The 26,140-nt window shown below is 41.6% G+C and overlaps 1 protein-coding gene across 1 annotated transcript in view; it reads left to right on the top strand.

Annotated features, from left to right (window-relative positions):
• The window catches only part of LOC123753482 (probable glutamate receptor), a 119,257-nt gene continuing 93,117 nt past the window's right edge, over positions 1–26,140 (top strand). The window contains exons 1-4 of the mRNA XM_045735471.2: positions 1–209; positions 360–449; positions 10,686–10,848; positions 11,036–11,228. Coding sequence (XP_045591427.1) covers positions 58–209; positions 360–449; positions 10,686–10,848; positions 11,036–11,228 — 598 coding nt within the window. The 5' untranslated portion in view covers positions 1–57. The remainder of the gene's footprint in view (positions 210–359; positions 450–10,685; positions 10,849–11,035; positions 11,229–26,140) is intronic.

Raw genomic sequence — 26,140 nt, 5'->3', positions numbered from 1 at the left:
GTTAGGTGGTAGTGTGGGCATCGAAGCAGCCAGCAGAGCCAGCAGTGAGCCGGTGTGATGTATGAAGAGAGCAGAGTGCATCTGGTGGTAGGAGCCGAGCAGTGGGTGCCCTGGCTGCGCATCACAGAGCACCCGGTCACTAGGGAACTCACCTACTCAGGAATCATGTACAACCTTCTCCTCGCTCTCTCTCAGACCATGAATTTCACGTGAGTAGAACTGTCTCCTGAAATACGCACGGTAACAACTTGACAAATATGTGATTAAATCATTCGAAGCTTTTCGTTTTGGACTATTGATGGTTCAATAATGGATTTGCTTAGACTCTGATTATGGTTAATGTATTTTTTTTCTGTCAGGTATGAGCTGAGGCGACCTGCAGACGGACTGTGGGGCGTGGGGTTCCCCAACGGGTCGTGGAGCGGCATGCTAGGCATGGTGAAGAGGGGGTAGGTTGCATCCCTCTGCTGTTCGAGAGAAAAAGCTCTCAACCTTTCTCTCAGCGACCCACAGCGGAAACAGGCTTCCCTTCCTGTCAGACTCGGGGCCTCAGCATTCGTACAGCAACACAAATTGCTATACCAGCGTTCCTGTCCTCTTCAGTGGCGTCTGACAACCTGGTGAAGGAAATCCTACCTGAATACCTAGGTCAACAAGCAGGGGGTACATGATTCCAGCGGTACAGACTGCACCACCAAATGGGTATCTCTCTTACAGGACCAGCACCCCAACCACTACTTTCTGAAGCCCAGAAGCAATCCAGCTGGGATCGCCCCATTGCTGACCAAGAAGCTGCGACATTGCTAGAAACTGCAACAACACCATATGACACTGCTTGACTTAAAGCTGTAGCAGCTCCCCATGCAGGGGACTTCCTATTAGCAACCCCAATGTCAGCAACCGGCACTTGTCTCACACTGCAGGCTCTTCGAATTGCTGTGGCTCTCCGCCTCGCTGCCCCAATCCACACCGAATACAGGTGTAATTGCGACGAGGCAGTGACCAACAGGTACGGACGGCATGACCTTCTATGCCAAAGGACAGGAGGATGGCATGCAAGACAGGGGTGAGGTTAATGACATTATTACGAGAAGTCTTACTACAGCCGGTTGTCCAGCAAAGCCTCTCATTAGGTAATGAGAGAGCCCCATTACCTAATGCCCCGCAACTCTAATGAGCCTGTCGGTCGCCCAGATGGGATCAAGGTGAACCCCTGGAAGAATGGTAGACAGTTGGTGTGGGACTACACTTGCGTTTCAACTTTAGCCAATACCTATGTTGCTGTCAGTGCTGCACAGGCAGGAGGTGCTGCCAATCACCGAGAAGCAGCCAAGTCACGAAAATACAGAGACCTTGATCACCACTACAATTTTGTCCCCATTGCCTCAGCAACTCGTTCTCGCAATTTCGTATAGTCAATATTGACTTATTAAATACGTGCATATGTGACATACTAAACATGTGTATGCTGCCATATACCTATTATAGGTATAGGTTAAGTAATAATTGAAATTACGAAGCAATAAGATGCTTATCTTAACGTACTAAGAAGGTTAGGTAAGGTCGGTGTTTTCTATGAAGCTTTTCAAGGTAAACTAGTATGTTTAGTATGTCACATATGCACGTATTTAATAAGTCAATATTGACTGAAGGAAGTGCGAGAACGGGTTGACCTCAGAGACACTTGGTGCCTGGGGTAAAAGTGCTACTAGTTTTTTGAAGGAGCTGGGGTTCAAGCTAACTGAAGCAACTAGAGAGCCTCCAGTTTTCTCTTTCAGCGCGTTAGTGTGACGATCCTGAGAGAAAATGCTCTCTGCATCAATGGTTTCTGTCTGCCATCTGAGGAGCTGGAGGAGGTCTACAACCTGTGACAAGTAGCTTTGTACCCTGCATGTAGCTAATGTTGTAACCCTTTTTGTGCAATGAAATTTTAAAATAAAGTTAGATATATATACACACATACAAAAAGAATTGGCGTGGTAGGGGAAGAAAATATCAGTGTTCAGTGAGGATCCACAAGATCTTCTCTGAGTACTCTTTATTTTCTTCTCCGAGGCTATATAATATATATATATATATATATATATATTAAATATATATATATATATATATATATATATATATATATATATATATATATATATATATATATATATATATATATATGCCTAAGGCATATATATGTATATAAGGCATATATAAGGCATATATATCTAAATACTCCGAAATTACCATCTCTTTTAAGGGTCTGAGTGGGTGGTGGAGCGGGTTAAGGCGTACCTGTTATGCCAGTTGCTGGAAGGCTTCTGTGCTGGCTAGGGTTCGAGTCTCCTGGTGGGAAAGTGTTCTAAAGTTGTATATATATATATATAAATATATATATATATATATATATATATATATATATATATATATATATATATATATATATATATATATATATATATATATATATATATATATATATATGTCGTACCTAGTAGCCAGAACGCACTTCTCAGCCTACTATGCAAGGCCCGATTTGCCTAATAAGCCAAGTTTTCCTGAAATAATATTTTTTCTCTATTTTTTTTCTTATGAAATGATAAAGCTACCCATTTCATTATGTATGAGGTCAATTTTTTTTTATTGGAGTTAAAATTAACGAAGATATATGACCGAACCTAACCAACCCTACCTAACCTAACCTAACCTATCTTTATAGGTTAGGTTAGGTAGCCGAAAAAGTTAGGTTAGGTTAGGTAGGTTAGGTAGTAGAAAAAACATTAATTCATGAAAACTTGGCTTATTAGGCAAATCGGGCCTTGCATAGTAGGCTGAGAAGTGCGTTCTGGCTACTAGGTACGACATATATATATATATATATATATATATATATATATATATATATATATATATATATATATATATATATATATATATATATATATATATATATATATATATATGTCGTACCTAGTAGCCAGAACGCACTTCTCGGCCTAATATGCAAGGCCCGATTTGCCTAATAAGCCAAGTTTTCCTGAATTAATATACTTTCTCTAATTTTTTTCTTATGAAATGATAAAGCTACCCATTTCATTATGTATGAGGTCAATTTTTTTTATTGGAGTTAAAATTAACGTAGATATATGACCGAACCTAACCAACCCTACCTAACCTAACCTAACTTATCTTTATAGATTAGGTTAGGTTAGGTAGCCGAAAATGTTAGGTTAGGTTAGGTTAGGTAGGTTAGGTAGTCGAAAAACAATTAATTCGTGAAAACTTGGCTTATTAGGCAAATCGGGCCTTGCATAGTAGGCTGAGAAGTGAGTTCTGGCTACTAGGTACGACATATATAAATATAAATAAATAAATAAATGAATATATATATATATATATATATATATATATATATATATATATATATATATATATATATATATATATATATATATATATATATATATGTCGTACCTAGTAGCCAGAACGCACTTCTCAGCCTACTATGCAAGGCCCGATTTGCCTAATAAGCCAAGTTTTCACGAATTAATTGTTTTTCGACTACCTAACCTAACCTAACATTTTCGGCTACCTAACCTAACCTAATCTATAAAGATAAGTTAGGTTAGGTTAGGTAGGGTTGGTTAGGTTCGGTCATATATCTACGTTAATTTTAACTCCAATAAAAAAAATTGACCTCATACATAATGAAATGGGTAGCTTTATCATTTCATAAGAAAAAAATTAGAGAAAGTATATTAATTGAGGAAAACTTGGCTTATTAGGCAAATCGGGCCTTGCATAGCAGGCCGAGTACGACGTTCTGGCTACTAGGTACAACATATATATATGTATATATATATATATATATATATATATATATATATATATATATATATATATATATATATATATATATATATATATATAGATATATATACACATGTATAAAATAAATCTTCTCGACAGAAGTGGCGAGGGCGTGCCTCTGGAGCCTTAAAACCAGCTGCTCCAGGTAGATGAGACTCGATAGCCTGGGAAGGCAGCCCATCTAATGGAAGGAAAACCCTGATTTTAAGCCTCCGCTGCCTTTCTGCCATACCCCTTTTTTGAGAAAGGCTTCAGGAGTCAACCTCGAGGAAAAATCCGGAGTAGGAGCCCCTAAGGCAGTTTGTTGTTGACTTCGACCTCGTTCTGGTAGCTCCTGCGACGGTGCTGGAACCATGTCTATTGGGATTTGCCTTTCCATTGGATAATTTCAGCAAAGTGGAGAGGGGGGGGGGGGGGGAAAGAACCTGCTGTATGGGTACCAGCTTCTCCTCCATATCTACCTACCCAGGCTTTGCGCCCTGAAGAGGACACTCAGCGTCGCCTCACAGCGTCGAACCAATACGGGAAGCGACAGTCTACCGGTTTTAAGTCTTCTGCTCGATTGGCGAAGAGTGTGACGCCAGGGATTGTTTCGGACAGTGGGAGGGGTTATCGCGCCCCACTGGGCAGCTACAGGTCGCCTCAAGCTGGGCAAACCCCAGCAAATAAGGTGTTGCCTCGCCACGGTCCGTTAACCTCACTGGGTGCGTAGGGTTTAGGATGAAAACTGACAAGCGGCCCGACAACTTTGCACCAAGCAATATTAAACCTAAAAAGAAAATATCAACTGCCCTAAAGCTGGGTACATGGAATGTCAGGACACTGACACCAGGTTTCTCTGACGACCTGCAAAAAATCAACGACGCCCAAAAAACAGCAATCATCGATAGGGAGCTGAGCAAACTGCAGATGGATTTTGTTGCTCTCCAAGAGACCAGGCTTCCAGGATCAGGATCTGTGAGAGAGAGGGCCATCTCTTTCTTCTGACAAGGAAAACCTCCAGATGAGTACAGAGAACATGGTGTGGGATTTGCATCAGGAATGCACTGTTGGGATACATTATGCCACCGATGGGGGAAACCAAACAAATTCTGTCTCTGCAACTGCACTCCCAAACAGGACCAATCAATGTAATTAGTACATATACACCAACCCTGACTTCTCCAGCAGAGGCAAAGGAAAAATTCTACGATGACCTCAACAGAGTCATAGCGAGAATCCCTGTAAAGGAGCCACTGCTCATCCTCGGCGACTTCAGCGCCAGAGTGGGTGCCAATCACAACTTTTGGCCCACTTGTCTGGGACAATTCGGCATAGAGAGGATGAATGGAACAGGCAACGTCTGCTAGAATTCTGCTGCCTTCATGGTCTCTGTGTCACCAACACGTTCTTCGGCACAAAGCCTCAACACCGAGTATCTTGGAGACACCCCAGATCCAAGCACTGGCACCAGCTTAACCTGATTCTTACCAGGCGTGTAAGTTTACCTAGCGTTAAGATTACGCGTAGCTACCAGAGTGCTGTCTGTGACATTGACCACTCCATGGTATGTAGCAGGGTCAAGATGCAAACAAAGAAGATTCATCACTCGAAAAAGGAGGGCAGACCTCGCATTGACACCACCAAGACCCGCAATAAGGAAAAGGTGGAAGATTTTGCAAGTGTGCTCGAGGAAGCTCTCCCTGGCCCAGCCGGGGTCACTGCCTGTAAAAGATGGGATCACTTCAGAGACGCTGTGTTCAACGCTGCTATTTCCATTTTTGGGGGGCATGAGTTCCTGAATTCCAAAAAAATGCATTAAATGAAATGTAGTTCGATTTCAATCAAACTTTTTTGACTAATTGTATATGAAAAGGGTTTCATCTGGTCCAAGTCTCAGCATCGTAGCAAAAATAGGAAGGGAGAAAAAATATTGAAGTAGGTGTCCATTCCAAATAATTCCAAAATGGTCAAAAACGATTATCAAACACAAGTGTCAACTGAAATCATATCTATGACTCTCAGCTATCACAATAGCATATAGTAAAAAATATTATAATTAGTTTATTAGAAAAATAATTAAGTAAAAGAAAAAAATGATATTTTTTTTTTCATTTTTTTTAATCGGACGATTTGCATGAAACTTATACACCTGACTGCACATAAGCCTATCTGTAAGGTTGCCAATTTTGGAGAAAACTGGTTGATGTCAACCTCAGCCACAGATGGCAGCACCTTAGACTTTATTTTTTCTTATTTATTTTCAATATTTTCAAGTAACATAAACGTTCAAATATCTCTTTCATTTTTTATTTAATTTACATGAAACCTACACCTTATATGTAGAGTTTATGTCTCCAAAATCTCTAGTAAGCGTTTTTTCCTAAGTTCATTTATTGATTTTATAATAGCAATAAACATGACATATTTGCATAATTTTGGGGGGAACTTTGACTATTTGTATTAGGAAAACTAAAGATGTTTTGGAAATTCCATAACTCCATATCCTTTATTATATACTAATGTGTCAGAAAAGTGTCATATAATGATTATATCTGAAAGGTGTGTTTGCTTATTTACACTTGAAAATGTGTAAATTCGCTGAAAAAAATATAAAAATAAAAATCTCCCTTTCTATTTATGCTACAGTACTGAAACTTGGAACAATTGCAGCCCTTTTCATATACAACTAGTCAAAAAATATTGGTTGTTATTGAACAACTTTTCCAAAACCATTCAAATGGCTCCTGCATCATAACTGCAAAGAAAATCCCGAATAGGGTTGGAGCCAGTACGCAGCCCTGCTTTACTCCACTTCGGCTGTCAAAGGCGTCTGATGTTAGGCTATCAAAGACCACGGTGCCCTTCATGTTCTCATGGAAAGATCTGATGATGCTGAGGAGCCTGGGTGGGCATCCGATCTTGGGGAGGATCTTGAACAGGCCATCCCTGCTGACGAGGTCGAAGGCCTTCGTCAGATCTATGAAGGCTACGAAGAGTGCCTGCTTCTGTTCCCTGCATTTCTCCTGCAGTTGTCTGAGGAAAAAGATCATGTCGATGGTGGACCTGCCAGCTCTGAATCCGTATTGTGATTTTGGATAGACTCTCTCTGCAAGTACTTGGAGCCTCTTTAATGTGACTCGAACAAACAGCTTTCCGACAATACTGAGAAGTGATATTCCACGGTAATTGTTGCAGTCGCCCCTGTCACCTTTATTCTTATAAAGCGTGACGATGTTGGCGTCCCTTATGTCCTGTGGCACCTCTCCTTCTTCCCAGCAGAGGCAGAGAATTTCATGCAGCTCCATGAGCAGGCTACCTCTGCAGCACTTCAAGGTCTCAGTAGGAATGCCGTCTTTTCCAGGAGCTGGGACATAAGCAAGGGAGTCTAGAGCCTCGCTGAGTTCTTCGAGAGTCACTTCACTGTCGAGCTCCATTAACACAGGCAGGCACTCAATGGCGCTCAGGGCGTTTTCGGTGACCACATTCTCCCTGGCGTATAGCTCAGAGTAGTGCTCGACCCAGCGCTTCAGCTGCAGTGTCTGGTCCTGAATCACCTCGCCTGTGGCAGATTTCAGAGGAGCGGTCTTCTTCTGGATTGGGCCGAGGGCCTGCTTGATGCCGTCACACATTCCTCTTACATTGCCTATATCCACTGCAGTCTGTATCTGGGAGCAGAGCTGGAGCCAATGGTTGTAGGCACATAGCCTAGCACTCTGCTGCACTTTGCAGCGGACGGCTCGAAGGATCTGTAAGTTGCGCTGACTTGGGCAGGCTTTGTAGGCTGTTTGCACCAGTAAGTGTGTCTCACATTGACAGTGGCTTGACGAAAAACGCAGACTAACCTCACACTTATCTGGTGCCCTCGGGAAGTGGAGATATTTGAGATGTATATATATCTCGAAGTCTCTACTTCTTTTGTAGGGTCTGATGGTGTAGTGGGTTAAAGCGTACTAGTTATGGCAGCTACTGGAAGGTAGTTGTGCTTTCTGGGTTCGAGTCCCACTGGTGGGTGTTGTTCCAAAGATTGTTAATATTTATGCACATATATATATATATATATATATATATATATATATATATATATATATATATATATATATATATATATATATATATATATCTATATATGCATATATATATATATATATGCGAACAAGCCTGAATGGTCCCCAGGACAATATGCAACTGAAAACTCACACCCCAGAAGTGACTCGAACCCATACTCCCAGAAGCAACGCAACTGGTATGTACAAGACGCCTTAATCCACTTGACCATCACGACCGGACAAAATGAGGTGATAGCCGAGGCTATTTGAACCACCCCACCGCCGGCACTCGGATAGTAATCTTGGGTATAGCATTTTACCAAATCACCTCATTCTTTGGGGCACACGTGAGGAACACAAATGCGAACAAGCCTGAATGGTCCCCAGGACAATATGCAACTGAAAACTCACACCCCAGAAGTGACTCGAACCCATACTCCCAGAAGCAACGCAACTGGTATGTACAAGACGCCTTAATCCACTTGACCATCACGACCGGACAAAATGAGGTGATAGCCGAGGCTATTTGAACCACCCCACCGCCGGCACTCGGATAGTAATCTTGGGCATAGCATTTTACCAAATCACCTCATTCTTTGGGGCACACGTGAGGAACACAAATGTGAACAAGCCTGAATGGTCCCCAGGACAATATGCAACTGAAAACTCACACCCCAGAAGTGACTCGAACCCATACTCCCAGAAGCAACGCAACTGGTATGTACAAGACGCCTTAATCCACTTGACCATCACGACCGGACAAAATGAGGTGATAGCCGAGGCTATTTGAACCACCCCACCGCCGGCACTCGGATAGTAATCTTGGGCATAGCATTTTACCAAATCACCTCATTCTTTGGGGCACACGTGAGGAACACAAATGCGAACAAGCCTGAATGGTCCCCAGGACAATATGCAACTGAAAACTCACACCCCAGAAGTGACTCGAACCCATACTCCCAGAAGCAACGCAACTGGTATGTACAAGACGCCTTAATCCACTTGACCATCACGACCGGACAAAATGAGGTGATAGCCGAGGCTATTTGAACCACCCCACCGCCGGCACTCGGATAGTAATCTTGGGCATAGCATTTTACCAAATCACCTCATTCTTTGGGGCACACGTGAGGAACACAAATGCGAACAAGCCTGAATGGTCCCCAGGACAATATGCAACTGAAAACTCACACCCCAGAAGTGACTCGAACCCATACTCCCAGAAGCAACGCAACTGGTATGTACAAGACGCCTTAATCCACTTGACCATCACGACCGGACAAAATGAGGTGATAGCCGAGGCTATTTGAACCACCCCACCGCCGGCACTCGGATAGTAATCTTGGGTATAGCATTTTACCAAATCACCTCATTCTTTGGGGCACACGTGAGGAACACAAATGCGAACAAGCCTGAATGGTCCCCAGGACAATATGCAACTGAAAACTCACACCCCAGAAGTGACTCGAACCCATACTCCCAGAAGCAACGCAACTGGTATGTACAAGACGCCTTAATCCACTTGACCATCACGACCGGACAAAATGAGGTGATAGCCGAGGCTATTTGAACCACCCCACCGCCGGCACTCGGATAGTAATCTTGGGCATAGCATTTTACCAAATCACCTCATTCTTTGGGGCACACGTGAGGAACACAAATGTGAACAAGCCTGAATGGTCCCCAGGACAATATGCAACTGAAAACTCACACCCCAGAAGTGACTCGAACCCATACTCCCAGAAGCAACGCAACTGGTATGTACAAGACGCCTTAATCCACTTGACCATCACGACCGGACAAAATGAGGTGATAGCCGAGGCTATTTGAACCACCCCACCGCCGGCACTCGGATAGTAATCTTGGGCATAGCATTTTACCAAATCACCTCATTCTTTGGGGCACACGTGAGGAACACAAATGCGAACAAGCATGAATGGTCCCCAGGACAATATGCAACTGAAAACTCACACCCCAGAAGTGACTCGAACCCATACTCCCAGAAGCAACGCAACTGGTATGTACAAGACGCCTTAATCCACTTGACCATCACGACCGGACAAAATGAGGTGATAGCCGAGGCTATTTGAACCACCCCACCGCCGGCACTCGGCGGTGGGGTAAAATGCGGATTTGGTAAAATGCTATGCCCAAGATTACTATCCGAGTGCCGGCGGTGGGGTGGTTCAAATAGCCTCGGCTATCACCTCATTTTGTCCGGTCGTGATGGTCAAGTGGATTAAGGCGTCTTGTACATACCAGTTGCGTTGCTTCTGGGAGTATGGGTTCGAGTCATTTCTGGGGTGTGAGTTTTCATTCATATATATATATATATATATATATATATATATATATATATATATATATATATATATATATATATATATATATATATATATATATATATATATATATATATATATATATATATATATATGACCGAAAAAGTAAGATTAATAATTCTAACACGAATTTTCTCAATCTTTCGTACATTTCTTTTCACTGTTGGAGGTAATTCAAAAATCAATTCTCCAAAATTCATTTTTATTTCTAGTCTGACGCGACACTTGAGCGTGTTTCGTAAAACTTATTACATTTTCAAAGACTTTACACATACACAACTGAATAGAACTTACATATCTCCGATTTGTTTATATCTACATTTGAGTGAGGTGGATGGGGTGAGGTGGTATTTAATAGGGTATTAATTTCATCAACATTGTAAAGTAACTATGCAGAACCTGGCGTCATTATAATGCATTACTATGAAAAATTATCTTAGCATATTTTCCCCCCTAATAGTGAAGTGGACTTCGCCCTGGGTCCCTTTGCCTTCAACTGGGAGCGTTACCACTACGCCTGTGAGTTTAGCCAACCCATTTTCGTTGACTATGAGAGCGTTTTTGTGCGTAGGCCGGGGCTGGAGACAGACCTCTTCGCCTTCAGTCGACCATTCCAGTGGCAGGTGATGCTTGGAAACTGTTACACTCACACAATGGATTGCTTCTCTTAAAAACGTTAAAATTCTAATAATGAATTTAATAATTCTTTTGCATTTCTACTCCGTTAATTATTTTGTTTATTTGCTTAAATACAGTAAGTTCATTCATCATAGTTTATATCATTGTGAATTAATACTGTTGTGTGCTCAGGTGTGGCTTGGATTAGCAGTGGTCGTGCTGCTCACCTGGACCATCCTAGAACTTTTCCTCCACCTTAGTCCCTACGAGCAGGAAACAACAATGGAAGATTTAAAGACAGAGGAAGAGAAGATAGGAATAAGGAGGAAGATGACACGGGACCAGTCTAACATCATGTGGATAATCAGGACACTCGTTAATCAAAGTCAGTCCAATTTCCTTATTTTTTAGTGAATGACACATTGCATCCTCTCATGCCAGAAATGCTGCACATAGTTAGTAGCCTTATACAACAAATACTATACCTCCTGAGTGACAACTAATAATATGGCTCTTTGTTTATATCTTATAAATAAAATAGTAATGGTAGTAGTTCAAAGGTTTGATCACTGTTGTAGATGTTGATTTAGGGTAAAATACGATCATAGGGTTGTTACTGTGGACATTTGATAAGCTGTAGCTTTCTTCATTTTACTTTAATCCGTTTTGCATAAATTAATAAAATATGTGTGGTATTATAAAGATTTATTTCTAATCACTGCAATAATGTTTTAGAGTTGAAACACATTAGATGTAAACAATATACGAGTAACAGGACATTTTACACTTTACCTTACCTTACACAATATATATTGAACGACATGCTTAAGTGACGGGCATATCCTTGATTAAGTTAAGGGTCCCAACGAGCATATCCTTTGTTATGGTCAAGGGTTCCCGATGGGCATAACTTTGGGTTATCTTGAGGTTATCTTGAGATGATTTCGGGGCTTTAGTGTCCCCGCGGCCCGGTCCTCGACCAGGCCTCCACCCCCAGGAAGCAGCCCGTGACAGCTGACTAACTCCAAGGTACCTATTTACTGCTAGGTAACAGGGGCATTCAGGGTGAAAGAAACTTTGCCCATTTGTTTCTGCCTCGTGCGGGAATCGAACCCGCGCCACAGAATTACGAGTTCTGCGCGCTATCCACCAGGCTACGAGGCCCCTGGGTAGGTTAAGGAGCTTCCCGAAGGACATATCATTGGTTAGGTAAAGGAGTTTCTCAACGGAAAACTCCCGTACTAGGGAAAGGTATGACTATGACTGTCGGCCATGCAACATTGCAAGCTATAAAATGCAACACTGTAAGGTCATGTTGCACTAGGCTTAAGTTGAACAGGGTTCCATGTAAGAGGGAGGTCAACAAGGCGAGGGTCAACAAGGCAAGGGGTCAACAATGGCACGTGTTGTGGGTTTCTGAGGTGTACGATAATTAAGGAAAAAACTGATTTATTCCAATGCATTTTGGACAGTAACGAGTAGGATAGTTCGTACAGTGAACTGTACTTAGATATTTTATGGTACATCAGCTGCAGCAATATAGAGTGGGCTGATATTATTGTGTTGCAGAGTGTAGATATGTGTTGCAGAGTGTAGACGTGCGTTGCAGAGTGTAGACTTGTGTTGCAGAGTGTAGACTTGTGTTGCAGAGTGTTGACTTGTGTTGCAGAGTGTAGACTTGTGTTGCAGAGTGTAGACGTGCGTTCTAGAGTGTAGACTTGTGTTGCAGAGTGTTGACTTGTGTTGCAGAGTGTTGACTTGTGTTGCAGAGTGTAGACTTGTGTTGCAGTGTTGACTTGTGTTGCAGAGTCTGGACTTGCGTTGCAGAGTGTAGACTTGTGTTGCAGAGTGTTGACTTGTGTTGCAGAGTGTAGACTTGTGTTGCAGAGTGTTGACTTGTGTTGCAGAGTGTAGACTTGTGTTGCAGAGTGTAGACTTGTGTTGCAGAGTGTGGACTTGTGTTGCAGAGTCTGAACTTGCGTTGCAGAGTGTAGACTTTTGTTGCAGAGTGTAGACTTGTGTTGCAGAGTGTAGACTTTTGTTGCAGAGTGTAGACTTTTGTTGCAGAGTGTTGACTTGTGTTGCAGAGTGTAGACTTGCGTTGCAGAGTGTAGGCTTGTGTTGCAGAGTGTAGACTTGTGTTGCAGAGTGTAGACTTGTGTTGCAGAGTGTAGACTTGTGTTGCAGAGTGTAGACTTGTGTTGCAGAGTGTAGACTTGTGTTGCAGAGTGTAGACTTTTGTTGCAGAGTGTAGACTTGTGTTGCAGAGTGTAGACTTGTGTTGCAGAGTGTTGACTTGTGTTGCAGAGTGTAGACTTGCGTTGCAGAGTGTAGACTTGTGTTGCAGAGTGTAGACTTGTGTTGCAGAGTGTAGACTTTTGTTGCAGAGTGTAGACTTGTGTTGCAGAGTGTAGACTTGTGTTGCAGAGTGATGACTTGTGTTGCAGAGTGTAGACTTGTGTTGCAGAGTGATGACTTGTGTTGCAGAGTGTAGACTTGCGCTGCAGAGTGTTGACTTGTGTTGCAGAGTGTAGACTTGTGTTGCAGAGTGATGACTTGTGTTGCAGAGTGTTGAGTTGTGTTGCAGAGTGTAGACTTGTGTTGCAGAGTGCTGACTTGTGTTGCAGAGTGTAGACTTGTGTTGCAGAGTGATGACTTGTGTTGCAGAGTGTAGACTTGTGTTGCAGAGTGATGACTTGTGTTGCAGAGTGTTGAGTTGTGTTGCAGAGTGTAGACTTGTGTTGCAGAGTGCTGACTTGTATTGCAGAGTGTAGACTTGTGTTGCAGAGTGTAGACTTGTGTTGCAGAGTGTAGACTTTTGTTGCAGAGTGTAGACTTGTGTTGCAGAGTGTAGACTTGTGTTGCAGAGTGTTGACTTGTGTTGCAGAGTGTAGACTTGTGTTGCAGAGTGTTGACTTGTGTTGCAGTGTAGACTTGTGTTGCAGAGTGATGACTTGTGTTGCAGAGTGTAGACTTGTGTTGCAGAGTGATGACTTGTGTTGCAGAGTGTAGACTTGCGCTGCAGAGTGTTGACTTGTGTTGCAGAGTGTAGACTTGTGTTGCAGAGTGATGACTTGTGTTGCAGAGTGTTGAGTTGTGTTGCAGAGTGTAGACTTGTGTTGCAGAGTGCTGACTTGTGTTGCAGAGTGTAGACTTGTGTTGCAGAGTGATGACTTGTGTTGCAGAGTGTAGACTTGTGTTGCAGAGTGATGACTTGTGTTGCAGAGTGTTGAGTTGTGTTGCAGAGTGTAGACTTGTGTTGCAGAGTGCTGACTTGTATTGCAGAGTGTAGACTTGTGTTGCAGAGTGTAGACTTGTGTTGCAGAGTGTAGACTTGTGTTGCATGAAAACTTTGCCCAAAAGTATTGGATACGAAAGCTCCAATAAGCCTAACGTTCAATCAGCTAAGTACAGGGAGATGAGATCTTGGGAGGCAATACAACTTTCACTCCATATACTTGTAGCTCCCCCCCCCCTCCCTCATTCCCCTCCACCCCACAACCATAACTCTCCATCACCCCTCCCTAGCACCTGCATCCCCCTATCCCACCATCCTCGTCCTGCACACTCTACCCCATCCTCCATCCATTCCCCACCATCTCCTGCTCCCCTCACCTCCCTCCCACCATTCACTTGCAGCCCCTCCCTCTCCCTCCTTACCTCATCCCTCTTCCAGCACCTCTGCAACAGCTCTGCCGTCATCATCATTGCAAGACGCATGATAACTGTTGTAGAGGGAAGATCTTGTATTTAACGCACCTAATCACAACGTAGCGAATATTGCAAGAGTCAGGTCGCTGAGGAATTGTTATAACCGCTGAGTCAGCGTGCACAGGAAGGAAGGAGAAGTGTGCAGGGTTTGCAACATGCAACAAGCTATCTTAACCCGCAATTTACAGAGGCAATAAATGCCTTCCGCAGCTTTATTTCTGAGACCGGGCCCAATTGCAACATTAATCCCTGGAACAACCATCGTCCTCCACTTGCTCTCACTCTACATCAATCTCCTCCACCTCCTCCTCCACTACCCTCTGCTTCACCTGATATATCACTCCACCTCAACTCCACATGCACCAACATCCTCCTCCTACTCCTCTCGTTCACACAGGAATAACGATCATGGCAGACAATAAACAGTCATATTTATACATTTCCTATTACTCCTTCACACACACACAGGAGGATTAAGACAGAAAGATAGTAGGAGGCTACAAGATGACCAAGACAAACTGAATGAATGACGCAACAAATGGCTGCTAAAGTTCAACCGGAGTAAATGTAAAGTACTGAAACTAGGCGGAGGAAATAGGAAGCCAGACACAAGATACCGAATGAGAGAAGAAGTTTTTCATAAAACGGACAGAAAGAAAGATTTAGGAGTTGATATCACACCAGACCTGTCTCCTGAAGCCCACATAAAATGAATAACATCGGCGGCGTATGCGAGGCTGGCTAACATTAGAACTGCCTTCAGGAACCTGTGTAAGGAATCATTCAGAACTTTGAATACCACCTCTGTAAGACCAATCCTGGAGTATGCAGCCCCAGCATGGAAACCGTACCTTGTCACGCACAAGGCGAAGCTGGAAAAAGTTCAGAGGTATGCCACAAGGCTAGTTCCAGAACTAAGAGGCATGAGTTGCAAGGAAAGGCTGCGAGAAATGCACCTCACGACTCTTGAAGACAGAAGAGTAAGGGAAGATATGATCACTACCTACAAAATCCTCAGAGGAATTGACAAGGTAGATTAGAATAAACTGTTTAACACGGGGTAGGGGGGGGGTACGCGAACAAGGTAACTTATTCTGTACCTTGTTCACCTGTACCTGTACAGGTGGAAACTGAGTGCCCAAATGAGCCACAGAGACGTTAGAAAGAACTTTTCAGTGTCAGAGTAGTTAACAGATGGAAAGCATTAGGCAGTGAGGTGGTAGAGGCTGACTCCATACACAGTTTCAAATGTTCGAGCTCTGTCTCAGGAATCTGTATACCAGTTGATTGACAGTTGAGAAGTGGGACCAAAGAGCCAGAGCTTAACCCTCGCAAGCCCACTAGGTAAGTACAACTAGGTGAATACACACACACACACTCAAATCGGTTTCGAGGCCCCAGTACGAATGAGCGATCACAGTATACTGACGTTTGAGTATCTAGTCGAAGAGGGTTACTGTATCCAATGAAGGGCACAATGAACACCCAATCCAATGTATCCAATGAACAAAAGTCTACACTGTGCAACAAAAGTCTACACAGTGAAACACATGTCTACACTGTACAACATAAGTCTTCACTGTTCAACGCAAGTCTACACTGTGCAACGCAAGTTTGCACTGTGCACAGAAGACTACACTGTGCAACGCAAGTCTACACTGTGCACAGAAAGTCTACACTGTGCAACGCAAATCTACACTGTGTACAGCAAGTCTACATTGTGCAACACAAGTCAACACTGTGCAACACAAGTCTACACTGTGTAACACAAGTCTACACTGTACAACACAAGTAAACAATGTGTAACACAAGTCAATAATGTGCAACACAAGTCTATACATGCAACACATGTTTACACTGTCCAATACAATTATACACTGTCCATGTGCAACACAAGTATACAATATGCATGTGCACCACAAGTCTACACATGCAACACAAGTCTACACATGCAACACAAATCTACACTATGCACCACAATTCTACACGTGCAACACAAATCTACACTGTGCAACACAAGTATACACATGCAACACAAGTATACACATGCAACACAACTATGCACTGTGCAACACAAGTCTACATTGTGCAACACAAATCTTCACTGTGCAACCCAAGTCTACACATGCAACGCAAGTCTACACTGTGCAACACAAATCTACACTGTGCAACACAAGTCTAAAAATGCAACACGAATCTACACTGTGCATCACAAGTTTACACATGCAACACAAGTTTACACATGCAACACAAGTCTACACTGTGCAACACAAGTATACACTTTGACACGCAAGTTTAAACTGTGCGACAAAATTTTACACTGTGCAAAAAGGTCTACACTGTGCACCACAAGCCTACACTGAAACAAAAGTCTACATACATGCAACACAAGTCTTCACTTGCAACACAAGTCAACACTGTGCAACACAGGTCTTTATTTGCAACACAAGTATACCTTTTGCAACACAAGTTTACACTTACAAGACAAGTCTACGCTCTGTGCAATACAAGTATACACTTTGCAACACAAGTCTACACATGCAACACAAGTCTAAACATGCAACAAAAGTCTACACTGTGCAACACATGTCTACACTGTGCAGCACAATTTTACACTTGCAACACAAGTATACACTGTGCAACACAAACCTACACTGTGCAACGCAAATATTCACTGTTCAACAGAAGTCTACACTTCCAACACAAGTCAACACATGCAACATAAGTCTACACTGTGCAAGAAAAATTTACACATGCAACAAAAGTCTACACTGTGCAACACAAGTCTATGCTTGCAACACAAGTCTACACATGCAACACAAGGCTTCCCTGTGCAACAGAAGTCTACACATGCAACACAAGTATACATTATGAAACACAAGTCAACATTTGCAACACAAGTCTACACATGCAATACAAGTCAACACTGTGCAACTCACACATGCAACACAAGTCAACACTGTGCAACACAAGTTTATACATGCAACACAAGTCTTCACGTGCAATTAAAGTCTACACAAATACAAGACAAGACTACACACATGCAACAAAAGTCTACAATGTGCAACACAAATCTACACATGCAACACAAGTGTACGTTGTGCAAAACAAGTGTACACTAGCAACGTAAGTCCACAAATGCAACACCTTACCTTGAGGTTACCTTGAGGTGCTTCCGGGGCTTAGCGTCCCCGCGGCCCGGTCGTCGACCAGGCCTCCTGGTTGCCGGACTGATCAACCAGGCTGTTGGACGCGGCTGCTCGCAGCCTGACGTATGAGTCACAGCCTGGTTGATCAGGTATCCTTTGGTGCATTCATGCAATATAATTCCTCACGTGCAACACAAGTGTACACATGCAACAGAAGTCTACACATGTAAATCAAGTCTACACATGCAACACTAGTCTACACTTGCAACACAAGTCAACACTGTGCAACAGAAGTCTACACATGCAACACAAGTGTACACATGCAATGCAAGTCTACACACAGGCAACACAAGTTTACACATATAACACAAGAAGTCTACACATTGCAACAGAAGTGTACACTCTGCAACACACAAGTCTACACTGTGCAAACCAAGTCTACATGTGCAACACAAGTATAAACTGTGCAACACATGTCTACACATGCAACACAATTGAACATTTGCAACACAAGTCTACTCTGAGCAACATAGATCTTCACTTGCAACACAAGTCAACACTGTGCAAAACAGGTCTTTACTTGCAACACAAGTATACACATACAACACAAGTCTACACATACAAGTCTATGCTGTGCAACACAAGTATACACTTTGCAACACATGGATACACTTTGCAACACAAGTCTACACATGCAACACAAGTCTACATTTGCAACACAAGTCTACACATGCAACAAAAGTCTACACTGTGCAACACAACTCAGCACTTGCAGCACATACGGACACTGCGCCAATAGTCTACACTGTGCAAGGCAATTCTACACTTGCAACACAAGTTTACACTGTGGAATACAGGTCTACACTTCCAACACAAGTCAACACATGAATGCAACGTTTCACCATAATGCATACATACATGCATGCAACATAAGTCTACACTGTGCACCACAAATTTATTTTAAGACATGGATACACTTTGCAACACAAGTCTACACATGCAACACAAATCTACACTATGTAACACAAGTCTACACTGTAAAACACAAGTAAACAATGTGCAACATATAGTACACAATATGCAACGCAAGGCTACACATGCAACACAAATAAACACTATGCAACACAAATCTATAAATGCAACACAAGCCTACACTGTGCAACACAAGTCGACAAATGCAACTCAAGTCTACACTGTACAACACAAGTAAACAATGTGCAACACAAGTCAACAATGTGCAACGCAAGTCTACACATGCAACACAAATCTATACATGCAACACAAGTCAACACTGTCCAACACAATTATACAATGTGCATGTGCACCACAAGTCTACACATGTAACATAAGTCTAAATATGAAACACAAGTCTAAATTGTGCAACACAAGTCTACACATGCAACACAAGTGTACACATGCAACACAAGTCCACACATGCAACACAAGTCTACACAGGCATACCAAGTCTACACTGTGCAACACAAGTCAACACTGTGCAACACATGTCGACACTTGAAACACAAGTCAACACTGTGCAACACAAGTCTACCAATGCAACACAAGTCTACACAAGCAGCACAAGTCTACACTGTTCACAACAAGTCAACACATGTAACACAAGTCTACACTTTGCAACTAAAGTCTACAAATGCATCACAAATCTACACTGTGCAAAGCAAGTCTACACATGCAACACAAATCTGCGTAACATAAGTCTAAATACACATACAACACAAGTTTACACATGCAATACAAGTCTACACTGGGCAACACAAGTCTACAAATGTGCAAAACAAGTCTACATTTGAAACACAAGTCTACTTGTGCAACACAGGTCTACACAGTGCAACATAAGTCATCACATGCAACATAAGTGAACTCTTGCAACACAAGTCTACACTGTGCAACACAAGGCTACACTGAGCAACAAAAGCTTACACTGGGCAACACAAGTATACACATGCAACACAAGTCTACACTGTGCTACACAAGTATACACTTAGAAAGTAAGTCCACACATGCAACACAAGTGTACATGTGCAACAAAATTCTACACATGCAACACAAGTGTACACATGCAAAACAAGTCTACACATGCTACAGAAGTCTACAATGTGCAACACAAGTCTATACATGATACACAATTCTATAATATGCAACAGAAATCTACACATGCAACAAAAGTCTGCACATGCAACAAAAGTCTAACCTGTGCAACATAAGTCTACACTTGCAAGATAAATCTATACTGTGCAACACAAGTGTACACTGTGCAAAACTAATCAACACATGTCACACAAGTCTACACTGTACAACACAAGTAAACAATGTAACAGAAGTCAACAATGTGCAACGCAAGGCTGCACATGCAACATAAGTCTACACTGTGCAACACAAATCTACAAACTCAACAAAAGCATACACTGTGCAACACAAACCTACACTTGCAACAGAAGTCTACACTATACAACACAAGTATACAATGTGCAACAAAAGTCAACAATGTGCAACACAAGTCTACACATGCAATACAAGACTATACATGCAACACAAGTCTACACTTTCTAACACAATTATATGCTATGCATGTGCAACACAAGAATTGTGCTGCATGTGCAACACAATTCTACACTGTGCATATGCAACACAAGAATACACTGTGCACCACAAGTCTACACATGTAACACAAGTCTAAATATGAAACACAAGTCTACACATGAAACACAAGTCTACACATGTAACACAAGTCTAAATATGAAAAACAAGTCAACACATGTAACACAAGTTAAAACATGAGACAGAAGTCTACATGATATAACACAAGTCAACACATGCAAAACAAGTCCACACATGCAACACAAGTCTACACATGCAACATAAGTCAACACATGCATACCAAGTCTACACTGTGCAACACAAGTCGACATTTGAAATACAAGTCTAACAATGCAACACAAGTATACACATGCAACTCAAGTTTACACTGTGCACAACAAGTCTACACATGTAACACAAATCTACACTGTGTAACTCAAGTCTACACATGCATCACAAATCTACACTGCAACACAAGTGTACACATACAACACAAATCTACACTGTGTAACACAAGTATACACATGCAACAAGAGTTTACACATGCAACACTGTGTAACACAAGTATACACATGCGACAAAAGTTTACATATGCAACACAAGTATACACATGCAATACAAATCTACACTGTGCAACCCAAGTCTACACACGCAACACAAGTTTACACACTCAACACAAGTTTACACACGCAATGCAAGTTTACACATGCAATGAAAGTCTACAATTTGCAACACAAGTCTAAACTGTGCAACACAAGTCTAAACATGCAACACAAATCTACACACTGTATCACAGGTTTACTCATAATACACAAGTTTACACATACAACACAAGTCTACACTGTGCAACACAAGTCTACAAACACGCAACACAAGTCTGAACTGTGCAACACAAGTCTTTACATGCAACACAAGTCCACACATGCAGCACAAATTTCCACATGCAACACAATTCTACACAGTGAAACACAAGTAAACATTTTGCGACGCAAGTCCACCCATGTAACTCAAATCTAAACATGCAACACAAGCAACGAAAGTCTACACTATGCAGTACAAGTCTACACAAGCAAAAAGTCTACACAGTGATACTCAAGTCTACACATGCTTCACAAATCTACACTGTGCAACATAAGTATACACATGCAATACAAATCTACACTGTGTATCCAAACCAAAGTCTACACATGCAATACAAGTTAACACATGCAATACAAGTTAACACATGCAATGCAAGTCTTTACACTGGGCAACACAAGTATACACATGCAACACAAGTCTACACTGTGCTACACAAGTATACACTTAGAAAGTAAGTCCACACATGCAACACAAGTGTACATGTGCAACAAAATTCTACACATGCAACACAAGTGTACACATGCAAAACAAGTCTACACATGCTACAGAAGTCTACAATGTGCAACACAAGTCTATACATGATACACAATTCTATAATATGCAACAGAAGTCTACACATGCAACAAAAGTCTGCACATGCAACAAAAGTCTAACCTGTGCAACATAAGTCTACACTTGCAAGATAAATCTATACTGTGCAACACAAGTGTACACTGTGCAAAACTAATCAACACATGTCACACAAGTCTACACTGTACAACACAAGTAAACAATGTAACAGAAGTCAACAATGTGCAACGCAAGGCTGCACATGCAACATAAGTCTACACTGTGCAACACAAATCTACAAATTCAACAAAAGCATACACTGTGCAACACAAACCTACACTTGCAACAGAAGTCTACACTATACAACACAAGTATACAATGTGCAACAAAAGTCAACAATGTGCAACACAAGTCTACACATGCAATACAAGACTATACATGCAACACAAGTCTACACTTTCTAACACAATTATATGCTATGCATGTGCAACACAAGAATTGTGCTGCATGTGCAACACAATTCTACACTGTGCATATGCAACACAAGAATACACTGTGCACCACAAGTGTGTAACACAAGTATACACATGCGACAAAAGTTTACATATGCAACACAAGTATACACATGCAATACAAATCTACACTGTGCAACCCAAGTCTACACACGCAACACAAGTTTACACACGCAACACAAGTTTACACACGCAATGCAAGTTTACACATGCAACGAAAGTCTACAATTTGCAACACAAGTCTAAACTGTGCAACACAAGTCTAAACATGCAACACAAATCTACACACTGTATCACAGGTTTACTCATAATACACAAGTTTACACATACAACACAAGTCTACACTGTGCAACACAAGTCTACAAACACGCAACACAAGTCTGAACTGTGCAACACAAGTCTTTACATGCAACACAAGTCCACACATGCAGCACAAATTTCCACATGCAACACAATTCTACACAGTGAAACACAAGTAAACATTTTGCGACGCAAGTCCACCCATGTAACTCAAATCTAAACATGCAACACAAGCAACGAAAGTCTACACTATGCAGTACAAGTCTACACAAGCAAAAAGTCTACACAGTGATACTCAAGTCTACACATGCTTCACAAATCTACACTGTGCAAAATAAGTATACACATGCAATACAAATCTACACTGTGTATCCAAACCAAAGTCTACACATGCAATACAAGTTAACACATGCAATGCAAGTCTACACTTTGCAACACAAGTCTACATACACATGCAACACAAGTCTACACTGTGCAAAACAAGTCTTCTCATGCAACACAAGTCTACACATGCAACATAAGTCTACAATGTGTAACAGAAGTTTTCACATTCAACACAAGTTTACAAATACAACACATGTCTACACTGTGCAACACATGTATACATTTTGCAACACAAGTCTACACATGTAACACAAGGCTACACATGCAACACAAGACTACACTGAAACACAAGTCTACACACATGTAACACAAGTATATGCTGTGCAACACAAGTCTGCACTTGCAAAACAAATGTACACTACACCAAGAGTCAACACTGTGCAACATATGTCTAAACACATGCAACAGAAGTTAACACTATGCAAGACAAGTATACACTTTGCAGCCCAAGTCTACATATACAACACAAGTCTCCATTGTGTAACACAAGTCAACATTTGAAACACAATTCCACACATGCAATACAAGTCAACACTGTGCAACACAAGTGTACACATGCATCACAAGTCTACACTTGCAACACAAGTCCACAGTGTGCAACACAAGTCTACACATGCAACACAAGTATTCACAGCAATGCAAGTCTACACTCATGCAACCTAAGCCTACACACATGCAACAAAAGACTACACACACATGCAACACAAGTCTACAATGTGCAACACAAATCTACACATGCAACACAAGCCTACAGTGGGCAACACAAGTCTACACATGCAACAGAAGTCTACACTGTGCAACACAAGTGGACACATGCAACACAAGTCTACAATGTGTAACAGAAGTCTACACATGCAACACAAGTCTACACTGCAAAACAAGAGTACAAATGCAACACAAGTCAGCACATGCAACACAAGTCTACACATGCAACATAAGTCTACACTTGCAATTCAATTCAACACTCATGCAACACAAGTCTACACACATGCAATACAAGTTTACACATAGAACACCAGTGTACTTATACAACTGAAGTCTACACTTTGCAACAAAAGTCTACACTTTGCAACACAAATCTACATTCTGCAACACAAGTCTACACACATGCAACAAAAGTTTACACATGTAACAAAAGTCTGCACATACAACTGAATTCTACACTTTGTAACAAAAGTGTACACCTTGCAACACAAGGTAACACAAGGTAACACAAGTATGCACATACAACTGAATTCTACACTTTGCAACAAAAGTGTACACTTTGCAACACAAGTCTACACTGTGCAACACAAGTCTACACTGTGCAAAACAAGACTACACTGTGCAACATAAGTATACACTGTGCAACATCAGTCTACACTGTGCAACACAAGTCACCACATGCAACATAAGTTTACAATGTGCAACACATGTCTTCACATGCAACACAATTCTACACTGTGCAACATAAGTCAATACATACAACACAAGTCTACACATGCAACACAAGTCTACACTTTGTAATACAAGTTGACACATGCAATGTAAGTCCACACGTGCAATACAAGTCTACACATGCCACAAAAGTCTTCACTTGCAAAAAAGTCTGCACTGTGCAACACAAATCTACACATGCAACACATGCCAACACTGTGCAACTCAAGTGTACATATGTAACAGAAGTCTACACTGTTCAACACAAGTAAACAATGTGCAACACAATTCTACACTGTCCATCTTAAGTCAAAACATACAACACAAGTCTACATATTCAACACAAGTCTACACATGCAACACAAGTCTACAATGTGAAACACAAGTGTACACATGCAATGTAAGTCCACACGGGCAATACAAGCATACACATGCAACACAAGACTCCACATGCAACACAAGTCTACAATGTGCAACACAAGTCGTCACATGCAACGCAATTCTACTCTGTGCAACATAAGTCAACACATACAACACAAGTCTATACATGCAAGACAAGTCTACGCTTGCATCACAAGTCTACACTGTGCAACAGAAGTACACACATTCAACACAAGTTTACACATGCAACACAAGTATATGCTGTGCAACACAAGTCTACACAGAGCTATACATATATACACTGTGCAACAAGAGTCCACACTATGCAAGACAAGTATACACTTTGCAACCTAAGTCTACACTTACAACACAAGTCTACGTTGTGCAACACAAGTCAACATTTGCAACACAATTCCACACATGCAATACAAGTTTACACATGCATCACAAGTCTACACTTGCAACACACGTCAACAGTGTGCAACACAAGTCTACACATGTAATACAAGTATTCACATGCAATGCAAGTCTACACCTATGCAACCTAAGTCTACACACATGCAACACAAGACTACACACATGCAACACAAGTCTACAATGTGCAATACAAATCTACACATGCAACACAAGCCTATAATGGGCAACACAAGTCTACTAATGCAACAGAAGTGTACACTGTGCAACACAAGTGGACATATGCAATGTAAGTCCACACGTGCAATACAAGTGTAAGCATGCAACATAAGTCTACAAATGCAACACAAGTCTACAAAGTGCAACAAAAGTCTACACAAGTCAACACATGCAACACAAGTCTACAATGTGTAACAGAAGTCTACACATGCAACACAAGTCTGCACTGCAAAACAAGAGTACACATGCAAAACAAGTCAGCACATGCAACACAAATCTTCACATGCAACACAAGCCTACACTGCGCAACATAAGTCTACACATGCAACAGAACTCTACACTGTGCAACACGTGTGTGACACACGTGTGGGGATGGCCAGGGAGGAATTACTTCAATATTCTCAGGATATTTACGTACCAGTGAGCCCAAAACATAGTTTTTGGTCATATGATGGGTACAGCAATGCAGTGATAATGCAACATAGTGAATTATTATAACGTTGGATAAGAAAAAAAAATGAAAGAGAACGAGTTAGTGGCAAGACGGTGGCACCAGAGGCCTGAGAAGGGAAGAACTTTGATCCCCACGTGGGAGGAGCTCTGGCGGGGACGTCAACAATTAAGGCGGACATCGCTTCATATATCACCTAATTGTGCTGTGGGATGCTTACTTGGAGGTGAGTGCCTCTCAAAGTCAGTCATACAAAGTGTACAGTGTTTTTTTTATATAATAATTAGCTTTGAACATAAGTTAATTAAAATACGAAAAAGTAGCTCAAGAACCTCAGCTTGGTACTAGTTTTCTC

This window comes from Procambarus clarkii, chromosome 6, assembly GCF_040958095.1.
Source record: "Procambarus clarkii isolate CNS0578487 chromosome 6, FALCON_Pclarkii_2.0, whole genome shotgun sequence".
Taxonomy (NCBI): Eukaryota; Metazoa; Arthropoda; class Malacostraca; order Decapoda; family Cambaridae; genus Procambarus; species Procambarus clarkii.
The sequence above is the reverse complement of the archived record's forward strand: the minus strand, read 5'-3'. Positions and strand labels throughout refer to the sequence as shown.